At 40.5% G+C, this 23075-nt stretch overlaps 4 protein-coding genes across 9 annotated transcripts; 2 read left to right on the forward strand and 2 right to left on the reverse strand.

The window, feature by feature from the left end:
* Positions 1 to 362: 362 nt before the first annotated feature.
* Positions 363 to 6669, forward strand: sri (sorcin). 2 transcript variants are annotated; one of them, XM_022762029.1, is made up of 8 exons: positions 363 to 670; positions 2052 to 2096; positions 2420 to 2489; positions 3698 to 3741; positions 4118 to 4265; positions 4496 to 4609; positions 5355 to 5413; positions 6277 to 6669. In XM_022762029.1, the coding sequence occupies exons 1-8, from the start codon at positions 626 to 628 to the stop codon at positions 6301 to 6303; spliced, it is 552 nt and encodes a 183-aa protein (XP_022617750.1). In that variant the 5' UTR covers positions 363 to 625; the 3' UTR covers positions 6304 to 6669. The 2 variants fall into 2 exon arrangements, with proteins under 2 accessions (XP_022617750.1, XP_022617751.1); XM_022762030.1 differs by having other exon boundaries at positions 2055 to 2096.
* A 527-nt stretch (positions 6670 to 7196) lies between these two features.
* LOC111234098 (cathepsin L1-like) lies at positions 7197 to 11703 on the reverse strand. Its single transcript, XM_022762017.1, has 9 exons — positions 11634 to 11703; positions 9751 to 9827; positions 9491 to 9653; positions 8857 to 8888; positions 8707 to 8793; positions 8394 to 8612; positions 7779 to 7944; positions 7404 to 7512; positions 7197 to 7296 (listed from the first exon to the last, which is right to left on the reverse strand). Exons 1-9 carry the CDS (start codon positions 11701 to 11703, stop codon positions 7197 to 7199), a joined length of 1023 nt encoding a protein of 340 aa, XP_022617738.1.
* Positions 11704 to 13589: 1886 nt separating this feature from the next.
* LOC111234137 (stonustoxin subunit beta-like) lies at positions 13590 to 17203 on the forward strand. Of its 4 annotated transcripts, none has more exons than XR_002665643.1 (3): positions 13590 to 13630; positions 16014 to 16060; positions 16585 to 17203. XR_002665643.1 is itself a non-coding variant. In XM_022762070.1 (3 exons), coding segments are annotated over exons 1-3 (576 nt in total). In that variant the 5' UTR covers positions 15743 to 15832; the 3' UTR covers positions 17112 to 17203. The 4 variants fall into 4 exon arrangements, 1 of the variants encoding a protein (XP_022617791.1); XR_002665642.1 differs by lacking the exon at positions 13590 to 13630 and adding an exon at positions 15688 to 15775; XM_022762070.1 differs by lacking the exon at positions 13590 to 13630 and adding an exon at positions 15743 to 15834.
* Positions 17204 to 17302: 99 nt separating this feature from the next.
* LOC111234136 lies at positions 17303 to 22895 on the reverse strand. Of its 2 annotated transcripts, none has more exons than XM_022762069.1 (11): positions 22268 to 22895; positions 21716 to 22081; positions 20848 to 21213; positions 20272 to 20625; positions 20142 to 20159; positions 19543 to 19606; positions 19395 to 19438; positions 19074 to 19224; positions 18860 to 18973; positions 18360 to 18427; positions 17303 to 17485 (listed from the first exon to the last, which is right to left on the reverse strand). In XM_022762069.1, the coding sequence occupies exons 1-11, from the start codon at positions 22661 to 22663 to the stop codon at positions 17462 to 17464; spliced, it is 1965 nt and encodes a 654-aa protein (XP_022617790.1). In that variant the 5' UTR covers positions 22664 to 22895; the 3' UTR covers positions 17303 to 17461. The 2 variants fall into 2 exon arrangements, with proteins under 2 accessions (XP_022617790.1, XP_022617789.1); XM_022762068.1 differs by having other exon boundaries at positions 19543 to 19609.
* Positions 22896 to 23075: the final 180 nt, after the last annotated feature.

The raw sequence follows: 23075 nt of genomic DNA on the forward strand, positions 1-23075 counted from the left end.
ACAGTGAACATTAATGACAATAATAGGATTTACTGCAGCACTGTTACATTTTATAGATGTACCTATTAAATTGGAATATGTGTGTTTCTGCATGTCTATTTGTTTTTTTTTATTTCCTCCGCTAAGGACAGCAGGATTACACAAAAAAGTGCACAGCCGATTTACGCCGAACTTGTTGGAGGGATGGAGTTTCGATCTGGGAAAAACCCATAAAATTTTGGGACAGATCCGGATCAGTTTGTGTGAATTTATTTGTTTTTTCTACGAAGTCTGGTGTATGTTTTTTTTAATCTTCTTCGATCTCTGCTCTTCTGGTTGTTGCCAGAGCTTTGATCCTATTGGTCGATTTGAGGTCACGTGGCCACACCCTGGTGATATTTAACAACCTGGACGTCCCGAAGAGGGTTTTCAGGTTCTACCGGTGGTTTCCTTTTTAGCTCCCTCCTCCAATTTGAGTTTATAAACGTTAATAACCCGCCTCGCCGCTTCCGGTTAATCTCCTGCACTTTTATATCCTCGGCTCTCATCGTCTCCTGGTGTTTGTGGACATCCGCGGACACACCCTCCGAGTTTACGCAGGGACAATCGCGGTCGTACATTCCGTTCAATAATAACTGGGAAAGAAATGGCCTATCCAGGATACGGCGCCGGTCCCGGTGGAGCCCCAGCGGTAAGAAAGAAACCGTTAAAACGTGGTGAAATACCGGTTAAAATGTTCACCCAACAGTGTCCCGGGAGAGTCCTGTCCGAACAGTCCGGAAGTTAGTTGGAATCATTCAGACTGGGTGTTTAGTTCCTTTAAAAATACACAAGGCTTCAGGTGTATTTGTGTGAATGTTTCTAAATTCACCTGTTAACGCCTCTGGTTATTATATAGTGTTATTGAGCTGTATTAAATGGGGATGGTCACAGTTTTCAAGTCTGTCAGCTGCTCATATGAAAACAACACTGGCCATTAAAATGTCTTTTCCTAATGCACTTTTAATGTAAATGATGGGGAAACAAAATCCACAGTTTATCTGTAGTTAATATGAGGCTTCATTGGACTCAGTTAGACAGGTCATGTGAAGATCTTCCAGAGTCTTTTTTTTACAGGGTAAAAGTCCCTCTTTTTGTTTCTGTTTCTCTTCAGCAGTTCAACTTTTTACTAATCTGTATTTGTCTGAGACTCCTGAAGCCTCAGCCTCAGATAAACCTCTGAAACTGGACTGTGGATTTTGTCCCCGCACCCTGTAGGTCATAGGTATTAGCTGTAAAAACTAAAAGTGTTAGATAAATGTAGTGGAGTAACGACAAGTAAGTCAAAATTGCACTTTCATATATATATTATTCCACTACATTTGTTTGACAGCCATAGCTACAAGTTACCTTTCAGAATAAAACAAACATTTGATGCGCTTAAATATAGAGCTGCACAATATGTGAAAAAATGTGTAGACCAGGGCGTCTCTGTAGCACCACAACACTCATGGTGCTAACAGTGCACAACAGTGTGACACATTTTACTTTCATCAAAAAAAATTGCAGCTCCTGTGATTTGGATATTGTGATTTCGATTATATTTCGATTAATTGTGCAGCCCTACTTAAAAACTACGACCACTCATCAGGCAGATGTTTGTGTCCTCGTGGGTTTACAGAAGATTCTTGTTTTAAAGGAAACTTGATTTGATTTGTTTAGTTTGTGGACTTTTTTTCTGGAGGAATCTTTTGTAAACTCTTGTAGCTTAGAACCAGATGTCTTGTGCAATTAATAACACGAAAGCAATGTATACTGATTACACACACACACACACACACACACACACATACACACACACACACACACACATACACACACACAAACACCAGATAATCAGCTCAGTGACTCCAGGTCTTTTCTGTGCTCGCTGACACACTCAGACCTGCAGGCAGCTGGCAGTGATTATGAATCATTGAGTTGGAGTTTTGTTTTATGACGTTTATTTGAGAAAATGACTGAAATGCTGCACAACAACAGACTGAGACACTAAATCTTTCCTGTTTCTTCTCCGTCTCTCCGTTTCTTCTCAGCAGCAGGATCCTCTCTACGGATATTTTTCAGCTGTAGCAGGACAGGTAACTCACCTGCACACACTCTCAGGAAACACTTTACTTTGGGGCGAGCTGGTAATCGAGTGTTTAGGGGGCAGATTACACATCATCAATGCTCTGAGCAGTGACCCCCCCTCCCCGTCCCCACAGTGTCTGGTTTCACTGTCCCAAAACACAAGAGACAGTTCACCTTTGTATCATTGAGCCTGATTATACAGCGTGCTCCAAATCTGTGAACAGCAGTACCAGTCAACACTGGCCGTCGATGCCTCTCTGAAGCTTTTGTGCAGCAGCAGCTGATTGTTATCTGCCTGCGCTCTGACATTGTGTTTGTCTGACTCTGACAGGACGGACAGATCTCAGCGGACGAGCTGCAGCGCTGCCTCACGCAGTCCGGCATCTCTGGCTCATACCAGCGTAAGAACACCAGACCCATGCTATTGTTTACTGTGGCCCACCGTGCACTGAGAGCATCGAATGGTGCATGAATGAAGCCACTTTTCTAAACATTGAGAGGTCTTTGTCAGGTAAAACATTACAGGTTATAACACTCATTATCCCCAAAACGCATGAAAACACACAAAGACGTCTGAGTCAGTGGCTCTCAACCTTTTCCAGCTCATGGCCCACATGAAAATCTCAAAAATGTTGGCGGCCCACGTCCGACCCGTAACAATACGCTCTCAGAGCACTTTTTATTTTAATCATAACGATCGAACATTCAGGATTGGACTGAAAGCAGGAAGGTCACATGTCGATTCACCATCTGTCTCTCTTTCCTTTTAATTCTACCTGTTGCTTGATCGCAAACAAGCCTTAATGTGAAAAAACTATCATTTCCTTTTAAAACATTTTAAAACATTAGGTATATTTTCATTTTTTAATATAATTACATCTTTTCAAATGCAAAAAAAAAAAATTCACTGGTATGTGTTGTACAGGCACGGAGAAATTCAAAGCGTCCTTGTGGTTGCAATTATATCCTTCCAGAATAAAGTGACGTTTAACAGACATTACAAATTGATTGATATTCAAAGAATCCACATCAGCAGCTTTGAAAATGAATTTGTTCCCCCTTTTTTTTCTGTAACATCACCTAAAATCCAGTCTAAAGCACAGCCTCAGTGTATTACACATCTTTTGAAGTGACACGACATGACAACACCAGAACAGATGTTACAGACTCCCTGGTTTTCTCTCTGGTGCATTCAGACCTGTTCTATCAAGACACTGTTAACACACACTACTTCTGCTTAGTGTGTGTGTGTGTGTGTGTGTGTGTGTGTGTGTGTGTGTGTGTGTGTGTGTGTGTGTGTGTGTGTGTGTGTGTGTGTGTGTGTGTGTGTGTGTGTGACGGTTGAGGTGGACAGGAAACGTGGGGAAAGAGTCGTTGTGGCGACAGGAAATCAAACACTCTGGGTTGAATGGAATAAGAGTGTGTTGTGTTCTTTCACCTCTCACTGTGACCTCTGGGATTCTTGTGGGTTTTTGCACAGAACGATAACTGACTCTGTCTCCTTAAGACACACAGACACGATCTATATGCGTGCTTTAGGATTTGTCCACGTGCGCGGTGCGGACGTCGTCTCGGCCTGTTGCTCACATTCTGTGTTTTCCTTTCACAGCCTTCAGCCTGGACACCTGCAGACTGATGATCAGCATGCTGGACGTATCCTTCACCCTTCAGCCAAACAAGACTGAGACGTAGATTAATGACAGATTAACTGAGTCAGTCACAGAATCATTACTCACTCACTCATCAATCATCACCAGCTGCAGGGCACGAGTCTGCCGACACAAACCTGCTGCTGGATTACATTTAACAAGGGTTCTTTGGACAAAATCTTCCTTTGGCATTTGACTTTGTTCAGATTTCTCTCCTTTTGTTTGTAAGGAGCACAGACTTGCAGAGCATGTTTTAAATGATAGTAGCCTCCACTCCTCTGGGTTCAGTGTTTCCACCAGATGTTGCATCTCATAGTTTTCCCCTCGTTAAACCTTCCATGTTGTCTGTGTTGGATCCTTGACTGACGGTGGTGTCTCAGAGGGACATGTCTGGCTCCATGGGCTTTGCTGAGTTCAGGGAGCTGTGGCAGGCTCTGAATGGCTGGAAGAACACCTTCGCCTCCTTCGACCGGGACCACAGTGGGACAGTGGAGGGCCACGAGATGCAGCAGGCCATTACCACCATGGGTACGCGCAAACGGACACGACAACCTGTCGTTACTTTCTCTTAAAACAGATTTTATTCTCATAAACTTATTGCTGTAAAACCAGGAATTAAAACAGTGAAAGGTTTGAGCTGTAATAAAACGTACTGACTATTCTTTATGCTGGGAGTTAATTGCTCTCAGGGCCATATCATGCTGGCTTTCATTTTTGTAACATATCTGAGAGGTGCCTAACATGTTGTTGTGTTGCAGGTTACAATCTGAGCCCTCAGGCCATGAACTGCATCATGAAGCGCTACAGCATACACGGCAGGATCCCCTTCGATGACTTTGTGAGCTGCAGTGTGAGACTCCGTGCCCTGACTGGTGAGCGCATGAACAGAGTGGCGTGTGTTCATTACCACCACTGCAGCATTGACAGTGGGAGAAGAGTTTTATTTAATGAGTACAGCAGCTGATGGAGGCTGTTGGGGTCGCCTGTAGCGCCGCTCTTCCAGAAGCTGTGGACAGACATGACATTTGGAAAGACACTGAGAACTGTGGGTGTTTTCATGAGCATGTGACAGAAACTGTTGGAGACTGTACACCTACAAACATCCCACAGACAGACCCTGAGAGGCTCTCGCTATCACTACAAGGCTAAACATCTGTGTTGTGGTAATAAATATAGTCTAAAGGTCTGTGTCCATGTGTAGTGTGATTATAGATCAGCTCTAGCTTCTATATTAATACTGTGAAAGTATCAAAGCCTCAGTCCACAGAGAAATGCACACAGCCTGTATTCAGAAACTGAGCCTTAAAACCAGCCGTCAGGACTTCTGGAACTTTGTGATGTCACAACAAAGCAGTCACCAAGCCCCGCCCACCTGGACCCACCGTCTGGACCTTTGCAGGATTTATTTTCTCTGAGTGTTTTCACCTGAAATCTGCTATATTTAGATTGGATCAGTCAGAAAACAGTCAGCCAATCAGAAAAGAGGCTCAGAGCCTCCTCTCTTCTGATTGGTTTTTGGTTTTTGGTTATATATATCTTCTTATGTAAAATACGGGACGTTTAAAGTGTTTAAACAGTGAATCAACTTGGCTGTTTTTGTTTGTGTGTGTTTTTCAGACCAGTTCCGAAGGAGAGACACGAACCAAACTGGCAGCGCCTCATTTCACTACGATGATGTAAGTTTGTCATTTTTCTAAAGCTTCAATGTCGCCTCAGAAACCTTCGATCAGACACTTCTGACTCTGTCATGAGGTCGCACAGGAAAACTGTTGGGAGCTAAATATACAACTGTGGTAGAAAACACTGTCTGAGCTTCACTCGACTATAATCATCCCGACTATAACCAGGCAGCAAAGTCACTGAGGTTAGCAGCAACATGCTAGTGCTAAGTTTCCACTCTGTATGTAAAGCCAGTGTATGAGCACAGTTCCTCTATTACACTTCCTCCTGACTGAACGCTGCAGATAAAGTGTGTGAGGTCAATATGCAGGCGTTGACTGAACCACTGTGGCAGTTACTGTTAAAACAAATAGGTTTTTTTTAGTAACATGACGTGATGCAGATTTCAAGCAGGAGAAAATGTTTTTTCTGAGGATGTAATAAACTTTGTTCTGTGACTTTACAGAGCTGGAAAATACATGATATGCCCACACTTTATATTTAACTAAGGTTACTTAAAAAGCCCTTTACTGATCTCTGCTGATATCATGTACATTTTTGTAAATATCTTTTGTATATATTATATTATCTATTATTTATTATTTATATTATTTTTTCTTTCTTGTACTGTCACTTTGCTGCTTTGTTGGGACTAATACAATCTTATATTATATTATATTATATTATATTATATTATATTAACAAAGCATCAAATTCATGTAATGTGAGAGGTTTCACTTGTAAAGATGAATGCACAAAGTTATCATTTCTACTGAGCTGTTGTGATAAATGTATCTGATGATTCACCAAACGCTGTGGTTTGTTTCTAGAAACAGGATTGAGAGCAGCAGAATAACAGTGTGTATATTTCTCTCTGTAGTTCATCCAGGTCACCATGAGCATATGAAGAGGACGAGGCTGAACTGAAGGGACACACGAACATTTTAAAATCTTCTCATATTAACAGCATGTCATTTCTATTTGTATTTTTACACACTTTTTTGTTTTTTGTTTTTATTTCTGATGTATGAACAAAATTAAAGTGTCACTGTCACATTCCATTTTAACATGAACATTAAACACGTGCTGATTATTAAATATCTAACAGGAATGATGTAACCTCAGACTGTACCAACAACAACCACTAGACGAGTGCCTGTCAGCCTGTGTACTGAAGGGTTTTATCATTAGCACTCGTACATTTATAGCCTTTTACCTCAAGAGTTACCGTGTTAGTGAGTGTGAACATGTATGAAATTAATAAACATGGACGCCTCACAGAAAATGTCTCACACGGTGATTTGATTTGAACTGGGTGGAGGGGGGATGGGGCAGACCCGGATCATTTACTATGAATCTAAAATTTATTCTCTGAAGTCTGGTGCATTTTATTTGACATTGGCCTCGGCGGAAGTCTGCTCTCTCTGAGGGACCTTCTACTTTTATCTGATTTAATAAGGTAATGGTTTTAATTTTAATTTCTGATAAGTGAATAAAAACAGAACAGAAATATAAGTTAGTCGACAATAAGTTTAAACAACATCTACTTTTACCTGCTAGGTTTTAGGAGGGAGAGTTTGAATCTGTTTGTTTTGGCTAAAGACAGTCTGAGGAGGGAAACAGAGGCAGAAACTGAAAGTGTTGATGTAAATGGTACGAACAATCTGACAGGATGGATTCAGCTTTCGGAAGAGCCTGTTTTATTCAGAAGAAAACTACATTAAATCGGTTGGTCATATCAACCTTTCACATGATCCCTTCATCACCCTTTATTTTCCTCTGTTCCCTCTATTTCCCCTTTCACAGGACCGGGTAGCTGGCGCTGCTGGCAATACCACAGTGGTTGCCACGGTCACGTGCAATCCGGATGTAACCCTCCTCGCCCCAATCCGTCCCATAGCTGTAAGAGATCAGAGAGTGTGTTGATCATCATTGGACCACAGGTTCTCACTCACCTGGCAGCCACATTAACAACCTGACATCATTCATACAGGTGATGCATCTCACCTGTTCTTCAAAATCCAGTATTTCAACCCCTCTGCGGTCTCTCCATAGCCCACTAACAGCATGGCGTGATTCAAGAGGTCTTTCTTATTTTCTGGGTTGTAGTAAACACCTAAATACATAGGAGGAAACGTGAATTTAAGAGTTAAGAGGCAATGTTGAACTAAAATCTTTTTTTCCAGATACTGTTGGATATTTTTCTAATATTGTGTCATGGTTTTGTTGGTTTGGAACTGTGTCAATTTAGGGAATTGAATGCCTCCTCAGCAACCTGAAAGTGATATATATATGTCTACCAATTTTTAGAGATTTTAATGTGGAAAAGTTACACATTTTAACCTTAACAAAAAACTCAAGAGCTCAAAGCTGGGGACTGACCACTCTTGTATAGCTGGAACTTTGCATGGTTGGTGTCGATAGCCACAGACAGGGGACCCACGTGATACAGGGCTTGAGCCAGAGCACATTCGTCCCCCTCTGCAATCTCCTTATAGTCTTTGACCTGGGCTGCAGTGGCTGATGGTTTGTAGCGGCACCTGTTGACCTGCGGAGACAGGAGAGGTCTGACATGTTTGCATTGGTGGATCTGAGCCGCTCCTAATAGAATGATATATTTAATTACTGAATTTTTGGCTTAGGAGTAGCATAGTGTTAAATCAAAGGACACCAGTAGAGGGCACTATATACACATAAGATGATAATATCAGATTGTTATCAAAATTAATAAATTGTTCCTGTCTGTCTGGTTGTCTACATTTAGGTCCTAGCAGATGAATCTGAACACAACGTAACTGGGAAAACAATTCAGTAAACAGAATTTCTAGGATTTAGGGTTGCTCAGGCTCATCTCAATTAAGTATGTGACCATCAATCACAATATTTCTGGCTATGTCACTGGGTCAGAGTAAATATATTTATTGGTTTCATGCTGATGCTAAAAGTGTAAGCGCTGAAAGAGTTTAAGTTCAGGCTCGCTTTCTACCAACACATTACCTCTCCCATGTACGGGTAGTCCTCCTCAGAGTTAATGCCTCCATTCTCTGCAACATACTCAAAGGCCGTGGTCATGTATCCTCCTTTGCAGCCATGACTCTGATTGTCACAGTCCAGCAGGTTCTGAGGACTGAGGTTCAGCAGTTGGCCCGTCTTCTTGGCCAACTGTCCCTCGAGGGCCCCCGCAGCACTGAATGCCCAACAGGACTCACATGATCCCTGCGAGGTGTGGAGCACAGTAGTTTGGTGAAGACAGTGTGAGGCCTCAGACATGTTAGATAATCATGGTCATCATTATCCTTTGCCCTCTGACCTGGTCTTTGACTGGAGTCACCATGCCTTTCTCACGGTAGTCGATAGATTTGGGTAACGCCGCCAGTGACCAATTGTTATAGTAAACCTTTACATTACAGAGACAGGTGAGACAAAGAGATAGATTTAGGCATTACACTGCAAGTAGGACTCCCTCAGACGAGCGATTCCAAGAGAGTTCCAAGCACCACAAAACCAAATCAAGCCTCGACTATGAAGACCTAGCTCAGTGTCCACTCACCTTGTTTTTACAGTTTGTGCAGTGTTCAGATCTGCCCTGTGTTGCATCCTGGTTTTTGGCTTCTGTCTTCCAATGAGACTCAGTGGTTTCGTCTTTGTAATGACTGAATAATTCCTTTGGGTGAAACAATTTATAAATAAAACTTCATGTCCACAAAACAGTATGACACTCTTTCACCTAAAATGAAAGAGTGAAAAAGTCTGATGCAAAGTAAACAAAGAATGTAGCTAATAGGATCATCCATTATAGCCCATTTATAGGGATCTACATCTGGGGAAACTTGCCGGCTTAAATATTTTAAATGTTTATTTGGAAAGCTGAGGGACACTTGGGACACTGGGTTTTTCCTTGTCCTCCTCCAACAATGGAGGCTAAAAAAAAGTTAGCACGACCCATAGAGCCATAATAGCAACATTTATAGGAACACACCAATTTGAAAGCAAAATTATCCTTTGAGGAAAAGACAGTGAAACTTTCACACTTTAGTAAACCTTTGGTATAATATAAAAATTACACTGTCAAATCCAAATGATTTTGACTGTAGCATAAAGGCCTGTTTCAGTCTCCAGACTGACCTTGTCTCCGAGATGGTTCATCCCCAGTTTGTAGGAGTGTTTGCCCTGTTCTGCTTCTTGGTTGTGGACTTCAATCGTACGCATGTTCTCCTTCCAGTTCTCCTTCCAGTACTCTTCAACATCATCATCATCCTAAAATATTCCAATAACAGTTTATTCTATTGGCATGAATGGGCAGACTACTTAACTTATTCACTTAAATATAACATAACAGACAATATGTACATACATATTCGAATTCATAGATGTTCTTCCACTGTTCCCACTGGGCGTCTAGGTCGGCTTCATCCAAACAGAAGCCCAGATCTGAGGCCACCAAGAGTATCACACAGGCACACAGCAACATCCTGAAACAGCAGCAACATAGATACCACTCATATACAATAAACAGTGAAACAGGGCACTGCCATGTCAGGTATTTTAACTGGACCATCTGGTCTGACCAGATAATTGTCCTGGGGAGTCTGTATATGCATGAAACACGCTGGATGCCCTGTTCTGAGATGGTGCCCCGTTTATTTCAATGAAAGTTGCTCGCTGGATGCATGTACCCAAAAAACACTCCTGTATTTTTGACCCCACAGAGCATAGGCACTGGAGACTTCCTGTGGCTTCAGACCTCCAACCTGTAACAACCTGTATGACCCATTTGACTCACTGTAAGTACTGCATGTGCAATATTAGCCAATGAGTAATTTCAGGGGATTTATGAAAAATGTGTGAACCATTTTACACCCAAACCTACTGTAATGATTGTGTATAGAAAAAGCGAGTGGGTGTCACATAGCCTGCAGATTCAGATTGTGCCCAGTATGCCAAAATCCCTGCACCCGATTCTATTGTCTTCTATTAAACCACTGATATAATTAAACACTTTCTTTACTTTAACTCACCTTGCTTCAAAATACCCACTGTAAATATAACTATTTATATTATTATTATTATTATTGTTATTATTATTATTATTATTATCATTATTTACTATTATTATTTTGCTTTATAGCTGGAGGATAAAATACAAGCTCCCTGTGACCTGTCAACCATAACTGGCCCACCATGTTCAAGGGAAAAAGACGACATAATCTTACAGGAAATCAGTTAATCACTGGTTAATGCAAAATTATATTACCTTCAGTCCAGCAGTCTGTCAGGATTTCAATGAAAATCTTTGACTGATGCCTTTTTCTCTTCAGGTTTTCCTTGGGCTTGAGGCTTCAAGGTCAGTTAGATCTGTCTCGAAGGTGTTTTACTTAATAACACCTGTTACCTACAGTGACGCTACTTTAAATACTTTCTTGACTTTCGAAATGACAAAAGGACTCACCTGGTCACCGGGTAGTGATTAGTGTGACTGTCATGTGAAACATCTTGAAGGAATTCCTCACCGGTTTGTCTGTCATTCAGGGAAAATGAAACTAACTAATGCAACTAACAGGCATGAACTGTTATTAAAGCACATTATCCGTATGTGTCAGTATGACTTTTAATTGTTTCATTAACTGTAATTGTAACTTAACACTTAAGTTAGAAAGTAACTAACATTAGTTAGCTAAACTGTAAATTAAGGCTAAAATTAAAAACTAGCTAGCATTAGTTAGCTCAAGTATAATTTAACGCTAAAGTTAGAAACTAACTAACATTAGTTAGCTAAACTGTAAATTAAGGCTAAAATTAAAAACTAGCTAACATTAGTTCACTCAAGTATAATTTAACGCTAAAGTTAGAAACTCGCTAACATTAGCATTCATCTGTAGGTACTTAACAATCTATTTCAGAACCTCTGACAGTAGGAAAGTAAATTGTATCAAACAACCTACGTAGTTATCTACTACATATTACATTTACCTACAGTGTCTGCGCGGTGTGTGGGATGAGGACGCGAGCCACTGATGGGTGTGAGGCAGGCAGATGAAACGTTCAACTAAAGTCAAGGTTAGTTGTTTTTAACTCCTTTTGGGGGATCCAAGTCTTAATCTTTACTTAGTATTTTTGCGTGTTATTGCTACTTTTGCTAAAGTAACGAATGTGAAAACCTCCACAAAATGAACAGAAAAGAAAAAGGAAGGGAAAGAAAGAAATGGACAAAATGTTTACACTTATTATACTCCATACAGAACACACATTCAAAAACCTTTTTCCTGATCAGCTTCTTGCCAATGGGGTCCCCGATACGAACATACATTATTTTTAACAAAATTAGATGGTTATTTTTGACTATTTATTATTATATTAGAGATTTGCTTGTGCTCTTCTCCTTGGTTTGAAGTGGGCAAGGCTCAATTTTAAAAGCATGTCACAACTAATCAGGAATTAGCAGGAGCCTAATTGAATCCAGAGAAGAGAATTGTGGGGATGTGTTTTTATTTTGTCAAGCTACTATCAAGGTGTTTCACTCATACACTCGTGATAAATAGATTTTTTTTACTTTATACATATTTATATATTATTTTATTATATTATATTTCATAATATATACTTATTATAAGTAACACTTAAGCTGTGAAACCACATTTTCATGGACTTTAAAAGAAGTTACATGTATTTGATACAAGCTGTTCCTGTAGGTCTTCTCTCCTCTCCTCTGGTTAAATTAAACTTGAACAGATGAATAGCCTCAGATTAAGAAAATCTAACTAGCCCACAGTTTTCCTTTAATGCTTTTCTGCACTACTTTGTTTCACTTGGATCTTACTAAAATGTTGAATCATGCATATGACAACTTATTTGAGAGTGAAGCTTTATGAGAAACACTGTGGTGCAGCTTCTAACTCAGCTCAAATTAAGTGGCTAGTTACATTTTTGCAAACTGTGAAACATTTAGTCAGATTGAACGATATGATTTGCACAGCAAAGGTTATTACAAACAAAATAAGTAAAAGATAACAAATAAAACAGAAAGTGGTAGCTGATAAGAATGCTGCTGAGCCTGGCTGCAGTGTGAGAGGGAGTGGCTGGAGCTCAACATGGGGTTTCAAGGGCCAGCCAGCAGGTGCCAGAAACCAGGGGAATAATGGGGGGAGGAGTTTGCTTGTTACCTGGAAAAAGCCAGCAGCTCTCAAAATAAGAACATGTGATGCAATAGTAGTTATTTATTATTTCATTTTAGAACATTTAAAACAAAGCCGGTTAGTTGACATTCATGTCTGTCACTCACTTAACATTTTAACCATGAAGAATTTGCAGAAGCAGGGCGTATGTGTACTCTATATATTTCACAAATGCACGTACATCTTTGAATATTTACCTCCAGCCAGATTCAGATACAATCAATTAAACATAACATTTATTGTAAATTGGTTACTGACTTTTTTTTTGCTACATATGATTGTGTTAACAACCAAGCAATATTTACAAGACTTGACAGCAGAGACCGGTGCAAACAGTACATATAGTAGACATTTATTTAATATGGTGGGTGTGAATCAAAATATAGTGTGAAAAATGGCATCAAAACAGTATCACAATCTCCCTTAGCCTCAGTTTGTGCAGTAAAAATATTGTTATGTTATTTGAATAATGAGTGGAAGTGGAATGTTTAGCAGAAAAATCAGTGCTTACAGTCACTCAAAAATAACTTTACCTCCAAAAGTCTGACAGAAGTTAAATGAAATTGATTTACACTGGATTTAGAACCTGAACAAGTCTGGGAGAAACCTGTGGTGGTCAAAAAAACATCATGAATTATGCATACAATAGGTAGGTATATATGTCAAACTTTCATGGTCTAGTAAGAAATGAACTGTAGGTTTCATTGTTTATTTTTTTATTTTTTTTTTGTCTTGCTAATAATTTAAAGTAGCAGTTTTTGAAAAAGAAAAAAAGAATTCCCCTGGATTGATAACAGCCTACAGTTCAAATAAAGTCATCTTATGTTGTTGCTTATAAGTCCTTCAAAAGACTTGTGTTTTATTAGAAATATCCACAGCCGATATGGGATCATCAGACTTCAGCAGCAGCAGAAGGGTTAGGGTTGGGGTTCCTTACAGCCTTGTTTCTTTTGCAGTATTTCTAGAACTAGTGCAGAGCCCTTATCAGAAATCACACCCATTTCCTTAAACAGAGCTGCAAAAATACTTTCACTTTCCCTTTCGATGGATGTAATTGTAACGGTAAGACATCATTTTATGATAAGGTGTTTCATACGTGAATATCGGAAACTCTTAATCCATATTTAGGCTAATTGTTTGCTGTCTGTTTGTGAGAATTTAAAACGCTTATAAAAAAGAAGCCTTAGTACAACTGCGTCGTTGAGCCACAAAGGCACAGGATGTCAGACACAAAGGGAGAAAACCCCTGATATGCTACAGAACAACTGCGGTTTAAGGATATATACCTAAAGACGTGTGAGAGATTGACACATTTGTGCAGGGTTGAAATAATGATTACGATTAATTATGTAAAATCAGAACATTGAGAGAGTTTAAGTTAAAGTTGCAGTATGTAGTCAATATTCGGTCGCTCGCTCGTTCTTTCAAGCGAAGTTATATATAAAATTAAATGGCAAATGTATAAGACGAAAACGGCTATTTAATTTGTGTTTTGGAATATACATACACATACATACATACACACATACATACACATGCATACATTCATGATTATTTGTGTTTTTGTGCCCCTCTCTTGTTGCTCATTGGCATCGTACTCATACTGTATGATTCTATCAGATTTATGAAAATGAAGGACATGTTAATGTAATTATTACCCTTTTGGACCATGACATATGTGTGAGACACACCATATGAACGGTTTAAGAAAAGTAGTTTATTAAACAAAAGTTTAGCTCAACAATAACAAACAGTGGGGTGTAGCAGAGACAGTAGAGAAACCGAGACGCTTCTGTTTATTTCCTGTATCTGTCTCCACCTCCCCCGCCTCTAGGAGACCAGCAGCAGGTCTGGTTGTATTCATTCCAATGGGCGAAGTGAACGAGATCACAGATTATCACAGATTGTTTCGCTCCATAGTCACCGAAATATATATTGGACCCAGTTTTCGCAAGACACACGTTTTCAAAACATTCTGACATCAAAATTACATTTTTAAGATCAACAGATCAGGAGAAAATTTACTTGATTGGAGACCTGCCTCTGTGTCAGCGCCATACTCTCGCGAGATCTGTCAACTGCCGACGTCGTTTGCCAACCGATAACGAGATGTTTAGGTAGACCAGTTATTATTGGATTGATTTATACGTGAAACCGTGGATTAAACTTTAAATCGTAAATAAAACTTGTTTCATTGCTTAACAATTGCTAAAACAGAGCACTGACATGACTTTGTACTGGGTTGATCAGATGTCGTTAGTAGATAAAAAACAGCGACAAAAAAGGCGCAAATTGTCGATCGTCTGTTGTATTCTTTTGACAAGGACAAGCAATCCATGAATTTGTGTTAAAAATGGCTGAGACAGGAATAGATTTTAATATTACCTACTGTCACATTTCATGCTAATTGCCTGAAATCATCACTGCCACTAGATGTCACACAAGATCACCAGCATCCCAGACCTTCAGTCCGTGTTCAGCCATGGTCACTCCCTTCATGTTCTCAGCCAGCAAGGTGTTAAGAAGCCGACTAAACTCTCAACAAGTGTCTTCTGTGTTTGTGTGAAATCTGAATTAATAGTGGGGGATTTTTTTTGCGTCATTTTTCAGTGGAAAAAGTGTAAAGAATTAAATGTAAGACAGCTGAGCTTTGTAAAACTGAAGAGGAGAGGGAAACAAAGGACTTCAGTTTTGAGGTACATCCACTTTCTTATTTACTACATGTCAAAGGGAACTATTGCACGTTTGACTCCATTACATGGTTTAAGATGTAGTTTCCAGTTACTTTGCAGACAAATATGTGGTTTACAAAACCTGTAATCAGTCTAGTACATATGATTAATTTGTATTGATTATATACAGTGTATACAGTGCACACTTTATTGTTGTAAAATTAATCTTTAATGTATAAAACTTCCATTTTTATCAATCAACACTCGTAATGACAAAGTGAAAGCATTGAGAGTTTTCAAAAGATTACAAACTAATTTACAAACATATTCAGACCCTTTGCTTCCAAACTGTATTTGTTTATTGACAGGACTGATTAAAATTAACACAGCATGTTTGGTTTGTTTGTCTAAAGGTGTAAATTTGACCATGAGTCAGTCTGAAGACAAAGGTGGAGGGGGGGAGGGCGACACCACTCTACCTGAAGAACATGAGAGCTCGACCGAGGGGGGAGGGTCGGTGAAGAACTGTGGGGAAGTGAGTTCTACTGTCTGTAGAACAGACAACAAGAGCTGAGGGCTCCATCAACTTAAAATGTCCTGAGTCCCAACAGTAAACTGCAGTTCCAAGGTGGAAATACTCAGCAATGGTGTTGACTGCTATTTCGCTCATGATATGTCTTGTATCATATAATAAAAAAAAGATTTGGGGATAATCTTTGATAACCAGGATATCAGAGTTGTTGACTGCTGTTCTTTCTTTGTTTTCGAACCAGGATGGACCATGGTGGATCACAGTCAATAACATCTGGCCTGAAAAAGTGTAAGTGTGCTTTTTAATATTTACTATTTAACCAACTTTGTTTGATGTGTTAGTTATTTGCAGTTATTTGCAAATAAGTACTATACACAAAGTACAGTTGAGGCTGGGTCAGTCAGAGACGAACTACAAAGGGATGTTGTATGAGAGGAGGACTGTCAGTGATAATGATAATAGATATACTGATTATCCAGTAACAACAAATGAGTGGTTTGGCACCTTTGGTCAAAAATGTGAATGTTCTTTGCACAAAATGTTAATCTGTAGTTAACAAAAGCGAATAGTTACAGGTGAGTGTACAGCATAAGGCAGAGTAAAGAAACCTTTCACTTCTTTAACTGCTTTATTCTATTTGGGTATGGTTTTGTTAATTTATAATCTTTAATATATTATTTGTTTTTTAGAAACAATTTCAGAACAGAGTCTGAACAATATCATTTCTATTTAAAGTAAATGCAGTAAATTAATAAGTATTAAAATTTTATATGTCAAATTGGAAAAAAGCTGCTTTATTTTCTCTACATCAGATGCCCGTGAACTCACTCTGGACCCAAACACAGCAAACAGAAAACTCATACTGTCGGACAACAACAGAAAAGTGTCAGTGGGGAGAGAGAAGCAGCCATACCCTGATCATTCAGAGAGATTTGACTACTGGAAACAGCTGCTGTGTCAAGAAGGTCTGACTGGTCGCTGTTACTGGGAGGTGAAGTGGGAGGGACAGGTTTACATAGCAGTGACTTACAAAGGAATCAAAAGGAGAGGAGAGGGTGACAACTGCTGTCTTGGGAGGAATGATCAATCCTGGAGTCTGAGCTGCTCTGATAATGGTTATTCTATCCTGCACAATAACAGAAGAGCGTCCATCCGTAGACGCCACTCTGGTAGAGTCGGGATGTACCTGGACTGGGCTGCTGGCACACTGTCTTTCTACACCATCTCCTCTGACAAGCTGATCCACATCCACACTTACCACACCACATTCACTGAGCCGGTGTACCCTGCTATCAGAATTAAGACGGAACCATTTCACTCCTCAGTGTATTTGTGTTAGGCACGGAGAAGCTTATTTTCCTTTTTTGTCTTTAGATGAAAAAGCTTAATGATTGTTGCAACCGAGTATTTTTAATGTGAGATGTGAAAATTTCACAAAATGGCTGATCATACATTTGATCTGAAAATACAAACACACACAAAAGAAGCACTTTGCAACTAAAACCAACAAAAACTTCAGGCATGAATAAGAAAAAGCTCAATGTCCCTTTAATAGTTTAATACTCTAACAATGGTTTGTTAATGAAGATGATAAATGGATTCATAACCATTTATATTAGTCCCTTACAGCTCTGTGCTACTGAACAGTTATGATGTCATAGTTCATTGCGCTCAGCTCCTGCTTGATCCTCAGATTATGGCCGATTTCATGAACTGAAAAGAGAGAGAGAGAAAAAACTTATTAAAAGTGCAATAACACAATAAACCTTTGACATGCAGCACTGGATGTAAATAGACACATTTAAAAAGTGGTTTTTCATTCTTTATAATATAACATTCATTAAGCAGATCTAAAGGATAATTCAATTTTATTTTGACTGTTTCATTATTTTTCCATGTATGAAATAACAAGGACTTGCCATATTTGAAATATTATTCAATATTCATTATATACATATATTATATATCATCCAATCATCCACTTCCAATCCAAGTAACTTACTTTGACAATTTTTTTTTAATGTTTAAAAAAACAAAAAAATTACAGGTCACATATTTTATCCTGTTATTTTATTATAACCAATATTATAACGTTTTTCATGCTTTAGAAAATTATTCTCAAGCTTTTGTAATCCCAGCTTTTACAGTGTGTATCTCTATTACTATTATCATTGCTTTGAAAATCTACTTACGTATGTATTCCATTATCAGCATCTGTATTTGATTTATCTTTTGTATCGGTCTGTGAGCACAAGTTTAATTGATACAGAGTCTGGAAACTTCTTCTTAAAATACAGTTTAGACATTTTCCACTATTGCCCACTATTTGACATGATGACCTTAAATAATCCACTATAGTTGCTGATTGTTTTGTACATATGGACATAGAGATACTGTTTGAAATCATAGTGAAGATTATGAAGTGTTTCTGTAACCTTTTTTAATGTATTATTTCACATCTTTTTAAGTGTGCTTGAAATCTTTTGTTCTGTAGACTCACAAACAGGTAAATAAACAGCATTTACGCCACTGCTACCTGAGGTAGAATTTCTTTTACAATATAATAATCACAATCATTTAAACTCACCTGCTTGAAAGAGAAGCTGGCGACTTGGCAGTCACACGGCAAATTCAGGAGATGGGCCTTGAAACGATCTGAGAAAAAAACATTAATATATTTTGAATTTTTACACAAAATGTACAATATATTTAAAATCAGTCTTTCTCTGGGGAATAATCTGCACTTCGCTTTGACAAAAATCTGTTATTTAATCAAAAATCAGACGCCGCTCTTTCACTCACTTTGAACATTAGTGAGTCAGTGCAGCAGTTTTACAGGACACACAAATGTACATGTCCTCAGTACTTTTCTGGACATTTTGTGAATTGAAACAACCTGCAGAGAAGTTTCCGTTCTACAATTACAGCTCAGATTCTTCAATTTGAAACACTCATATTTCTCCGTCAGACAATATTTTTCCCATTTGGAAAATTGTGGCGGAGGATAAGATTTGCAGAAATGATTGCAGCTAAATTAGAAGCCACAGTCATGAACCTAGAGGAGCTGTTCCGCCTGCTCATACCGACCTTTGAGGATCTGCAGTTCTGTTATGACGGCCACATACTCGTCATAGTCGATCCCACTCCGGGAGCCGTATTTCAGCCACAGGATTGGGAAGGTTTCATCATCTACACCGAAGTCTGCACGACGGAGACAACAAGACACCAAAAGCTTCTGCGTGATTTAAAACAAAGGGAATTTGTTATTCTCACTGTACTATTAGCGATAGAAATATATTACCATGGACAGACAGAGCCCTCTTCAACTGGGCTTCAGTGACGGAGGGTGGAGTCCTCCTCTCGTAGCTCTCCACATACTCCCTCCTGACGATGGCCACAAAATGCTCCAGTTTGAAGAACTCCAACACATCCAGGTCTCCGGTCTTGTCTGCCTGAAAGTGCTGTTAAAGAGCTCTAACGGATAGAAAACACACAGCTCAACACTTTATTGTGGCTCCGATTACAGCTGAGTTCGGTGTGACAGATTGGTGATCCGTTACTTGGTTAGTGAACTGAACAAAAATCCTCTTTTAGGAGAGCAGTGAAAGTAGTGAGAGGATACATCCATGAGAATCAGCAGCAGGCGGGCAGTCTTGAGACTCAGGGCTTGATTGGGGGAAATAAATGAGATCATGAGGATGGAAACAAAAAACAAAAAACATCATCTTTCAGATGATAAGATGTTAAAACTGGTGGAAAAATAAACTGACATTTGCCACGGACAGAATAGCCACCGGCGTTCAGCTTAGCGAGAACAGTCTCAACATTCAGCATCTGCTGGAAACAAGAACAAATAAGAGTTAGGGGAATGGATCACGGCTTGAATTACACAGAGCTGTATCACACTAAATGATCCTACAATATTTGATCCACGTTTTGTCTGTATCGTTTCTTTTATTGGGTAATAATAATAATAATAATGGTCATTTATGTTTCTAAAGGTGCTCTGTGGAGTTTTCTTGTGAACTAATAAGGTTTGTGTTTAAGTTTAGTGTTGCCTTTACTGACACGTTGCTGTGTTTCTTGGCACATTATCACCACATGTTAATCAGTGAAATACTGTGAAAGCACCTCCACAGAATACCTTTAAATTATTTGTTATTTAATTCTCTTTTTTGGAATTTATTCAGGTTTGTTTTGTAGTTTGAGTCCAGTTCCCCTGCACTGTGGGACTGTATTGTGATTAGACCGACATGGTACACCGCCATGTTGTTTACTTATCTACATAACAAATATAAAATATAATATAAATGTTTATATCTCGGGCAATTACAAAACTTTTAACATACAATTTTTGAAAACCAAATACCTCAGTCCTGCTCTCCTCCTGTAACAGAAGAAAAAAAAGGAAGATGTCAGGTAAAGATATGACCGATAAAATATCCAGTGATTCACGTCCTTCACCAAACGCAACTCTTCTAGTTTCTTCTCTCACTCACTGAGATACACATTTCCTCCGGGAACGAGTTACAGTCCAGCTCATTCGGCCAGGAGACGCCGAAGCTGGTCATCAGACTCTCGCAGCCCTGTTTGGCCCTCTCGCAGAAGGACCTGCAGGGCCGCTGCACTTCCCCCGCCACGCACTGGGGGGCGTACACCCTGCACAGGAAGAGGCGTATGTCCACCGAGCACACGGTCTGCACCATGGAGTTGAAGAAGGACATCTTCATCACGGCTTCTCTTTGACTCGTGTGTCCCAGGAGATTGGGGATGATGGTCTGGTTGTAGGCCAGACCCTGACACATGGGGATGGTGATGGGCTCACAGATCCCCCCACTGCTGCTCACGCCGTACTGGAACAAGACACAAGTGCACACCTTCAGTCCAACTCCCTTTGACCGTGGCAAAACTGTTCGAACTGGAACTTTGGGACAAATGCACAGAGGACATTTTGTTTTAATAAACTAAAAAGTTATGATGAAGCTTTTATCGCCTGAAGATTCTTCCTCTGGTGAATCTTTATGTGATTAAACATAAAAAAGCCTTTCTGTTGGATTTAAAGAGATCACACTTACCTGTTCACAGGACTCCATAGTGAACGCCTCACACCTGAGAGATTCAGGCCACTGAAAGCCAAACTTGTTCATCAGCGACTCGCAGCCGGAGCGCGCCTGCTCGCAGAGCCTCCTGCAGGGAGGCCGGGCTTTTCCCGCCACACACTCGGGGGTGAAGACGGAGCACAGGAAAGACTTGAGGTGTGGGGAGCACTCCACCTTTACAAGAGGGAAATACTGATGTATTTCCAGACCCGCGTCCTCCTGAGTCTTGTGGCCCAGGATGTTGGGCATCACAGTCTCGGTGTACGGCAGGTCTTTGCAGAGCGGGACAGTGATTCTCTCGCACGTTTTTAAGGATGTTTGAGTAAAAATGGCGTCTTCACCCTGGATGAACAGAAACATGAATCAGTGGAGTCAAGTGACACAAGCCTTTAAAAAAGGAACTGAGCGGGACAAATATAGATTATCATTATAGAGATGTTTTTGCAGAACATTATGATGTCACAGTGAAGTTGACCTTTGACCCTTTTGGATGTAAAAAGGTCATCACCTCATTTTATGTTCATAGATGTTTTGAGTTCATTTGTGTCATAATTAGCCATAAGAATTTGTGAGTTATGGTCACAGTGACCTTTGACCTTTGACTCCAAGTGAATGTTTGTGCCAAATCCCTTCAACTTAAATTTGGGGAAGAGAGCCTCTTACTTTGATATGCCCTGACACAATAAAAGCATTTTAACTATATCCTTTGTGCGAGTGTGCCAGAGGTAAGCCCAGCAGCTTCCTGTTGTCTTGGTAACCATTTCAACTTCAAGAGCACCTTTAGATTTGCTACGGTACCGAGAGCACCCGCACAACATCTCAGTCCTCTCCATGTTAGACTCACGTGTTCACACGTCTCTGTGGAGAACGCCTCACACTTGAGTTCTTCAGGCCACTCCAAGCCAAACTTGTTCATCAGCGACTCGCAGCCGGAGCGCGACTGCTCGCACAGCGTCCTGCAGGGAGGCCAAGCTCTTCCCGCCACACACTTGGGGGTGAAGACGGAGCACAAGAAAGACTTGAGGTGAGGGGAGCACTCCACTTTCACAAATGATGCGAAGCGTTGTATCTGCAGGCCCGCCTCCTCCTGAGAGTTGTGGCCTAGAATATTAGGCAGCACAGTCTCAGTGTAAGTTAAGCCTGAGCAGAGGGGGACAGTGATCGTCTGACATGTCGGAGGGGAGGTCGGAGGAACACGGGGTTCTTCACCCTGGAGGAACAGAAACATAAATCAATCTTACTTCTGCCATTTTTCCTTTATTTTGCAAAGAAAATTCAACCCAAATTTGTCTGTGCCTACATGGGACACTGGATTTCTGGTTGACCCAAGTGGATGTTTGGTTTTCATCTTCTCGTTTCCCAAACTGTCAAACTAACTCTTCCCTTTCACACTTACCTGCACACAGTTGGACTCTGGTAAAGATTCACACCGGAGCCTCATCGGCCAGGACAGCCGCTTCGCCCTGATGACAGACTCGCAGTCCGTCTTGACCTTCTCGCAGAGAGCTCGGCACGGCTTCTTGCGGCTGTCGTCCTCCGAGCCGCACTCGGGCAGGGCGGTGCGACACATGAGAATGGAGACCCCTGGCGAACAGGCCGTCTCCACGATCTGACCGATCTGCTGCAGGCTGAAGCCCGAGGCGCCGCTCGGATGGAGGGTGGTGGTGTATCCCACGCCTTGACAAAAGCTGGATGTTATTGGTTTGCAGTTGGACCTGTCATCTCTCACGCCGTGTGCCTGCTGAGGAGACAGCAGCAACGATCCCAAAACCACCAAGACGAAATGCTTCATGGTTTAAAGAAATCTCAAAAACTGCTCTGTGCTGCTGAACAAAGCCCTTGGAGGTTCTGACACCAGTGCGTCTCTGCCGCTCTGCCCCGCTCTCTGGAGGTGGAGTACCAGTCCACGAATGGAGTTCCTACAAACAAGGCACTGATTTCGGACCACCGCTAAGGTCACATATCAACAAAATGCTCCACACAAAGTGAGAGCCAAGCTGGTCTCAGAGCAGCAAAACATCCAGTGCAAGGAATCGAGGGCTGTGTAAGAAGCTCGACATCTGGTTGTGATTTTGTGCTTTCTGTGTAACCCTGGGGGGCGAGAATTGTTGTGCACAAAGCTGGCACCGTAACCCGGACTTCTGGATGGAAAGTTTTTCAGCACTAATAGGATCGGGACATGTGGTTTGTTGTGTGTATGTTTT

Source organism: Seriola dumerili, unplaced genomic scaffold (genome assembly GCF_002260705.1).
Source record: "Seriola dumerili isolate Sdu_G_001 unplaced genomic scaffold, Sdu_1.0 BDQW01000435.1, whole genome shotgun sequence".
Lineage (NCBI taxonomy): Eukaryota > Metazoa > Chordata > Actinopteri > Carangiformes > Carangidae > Seriola > Seriola dumerili.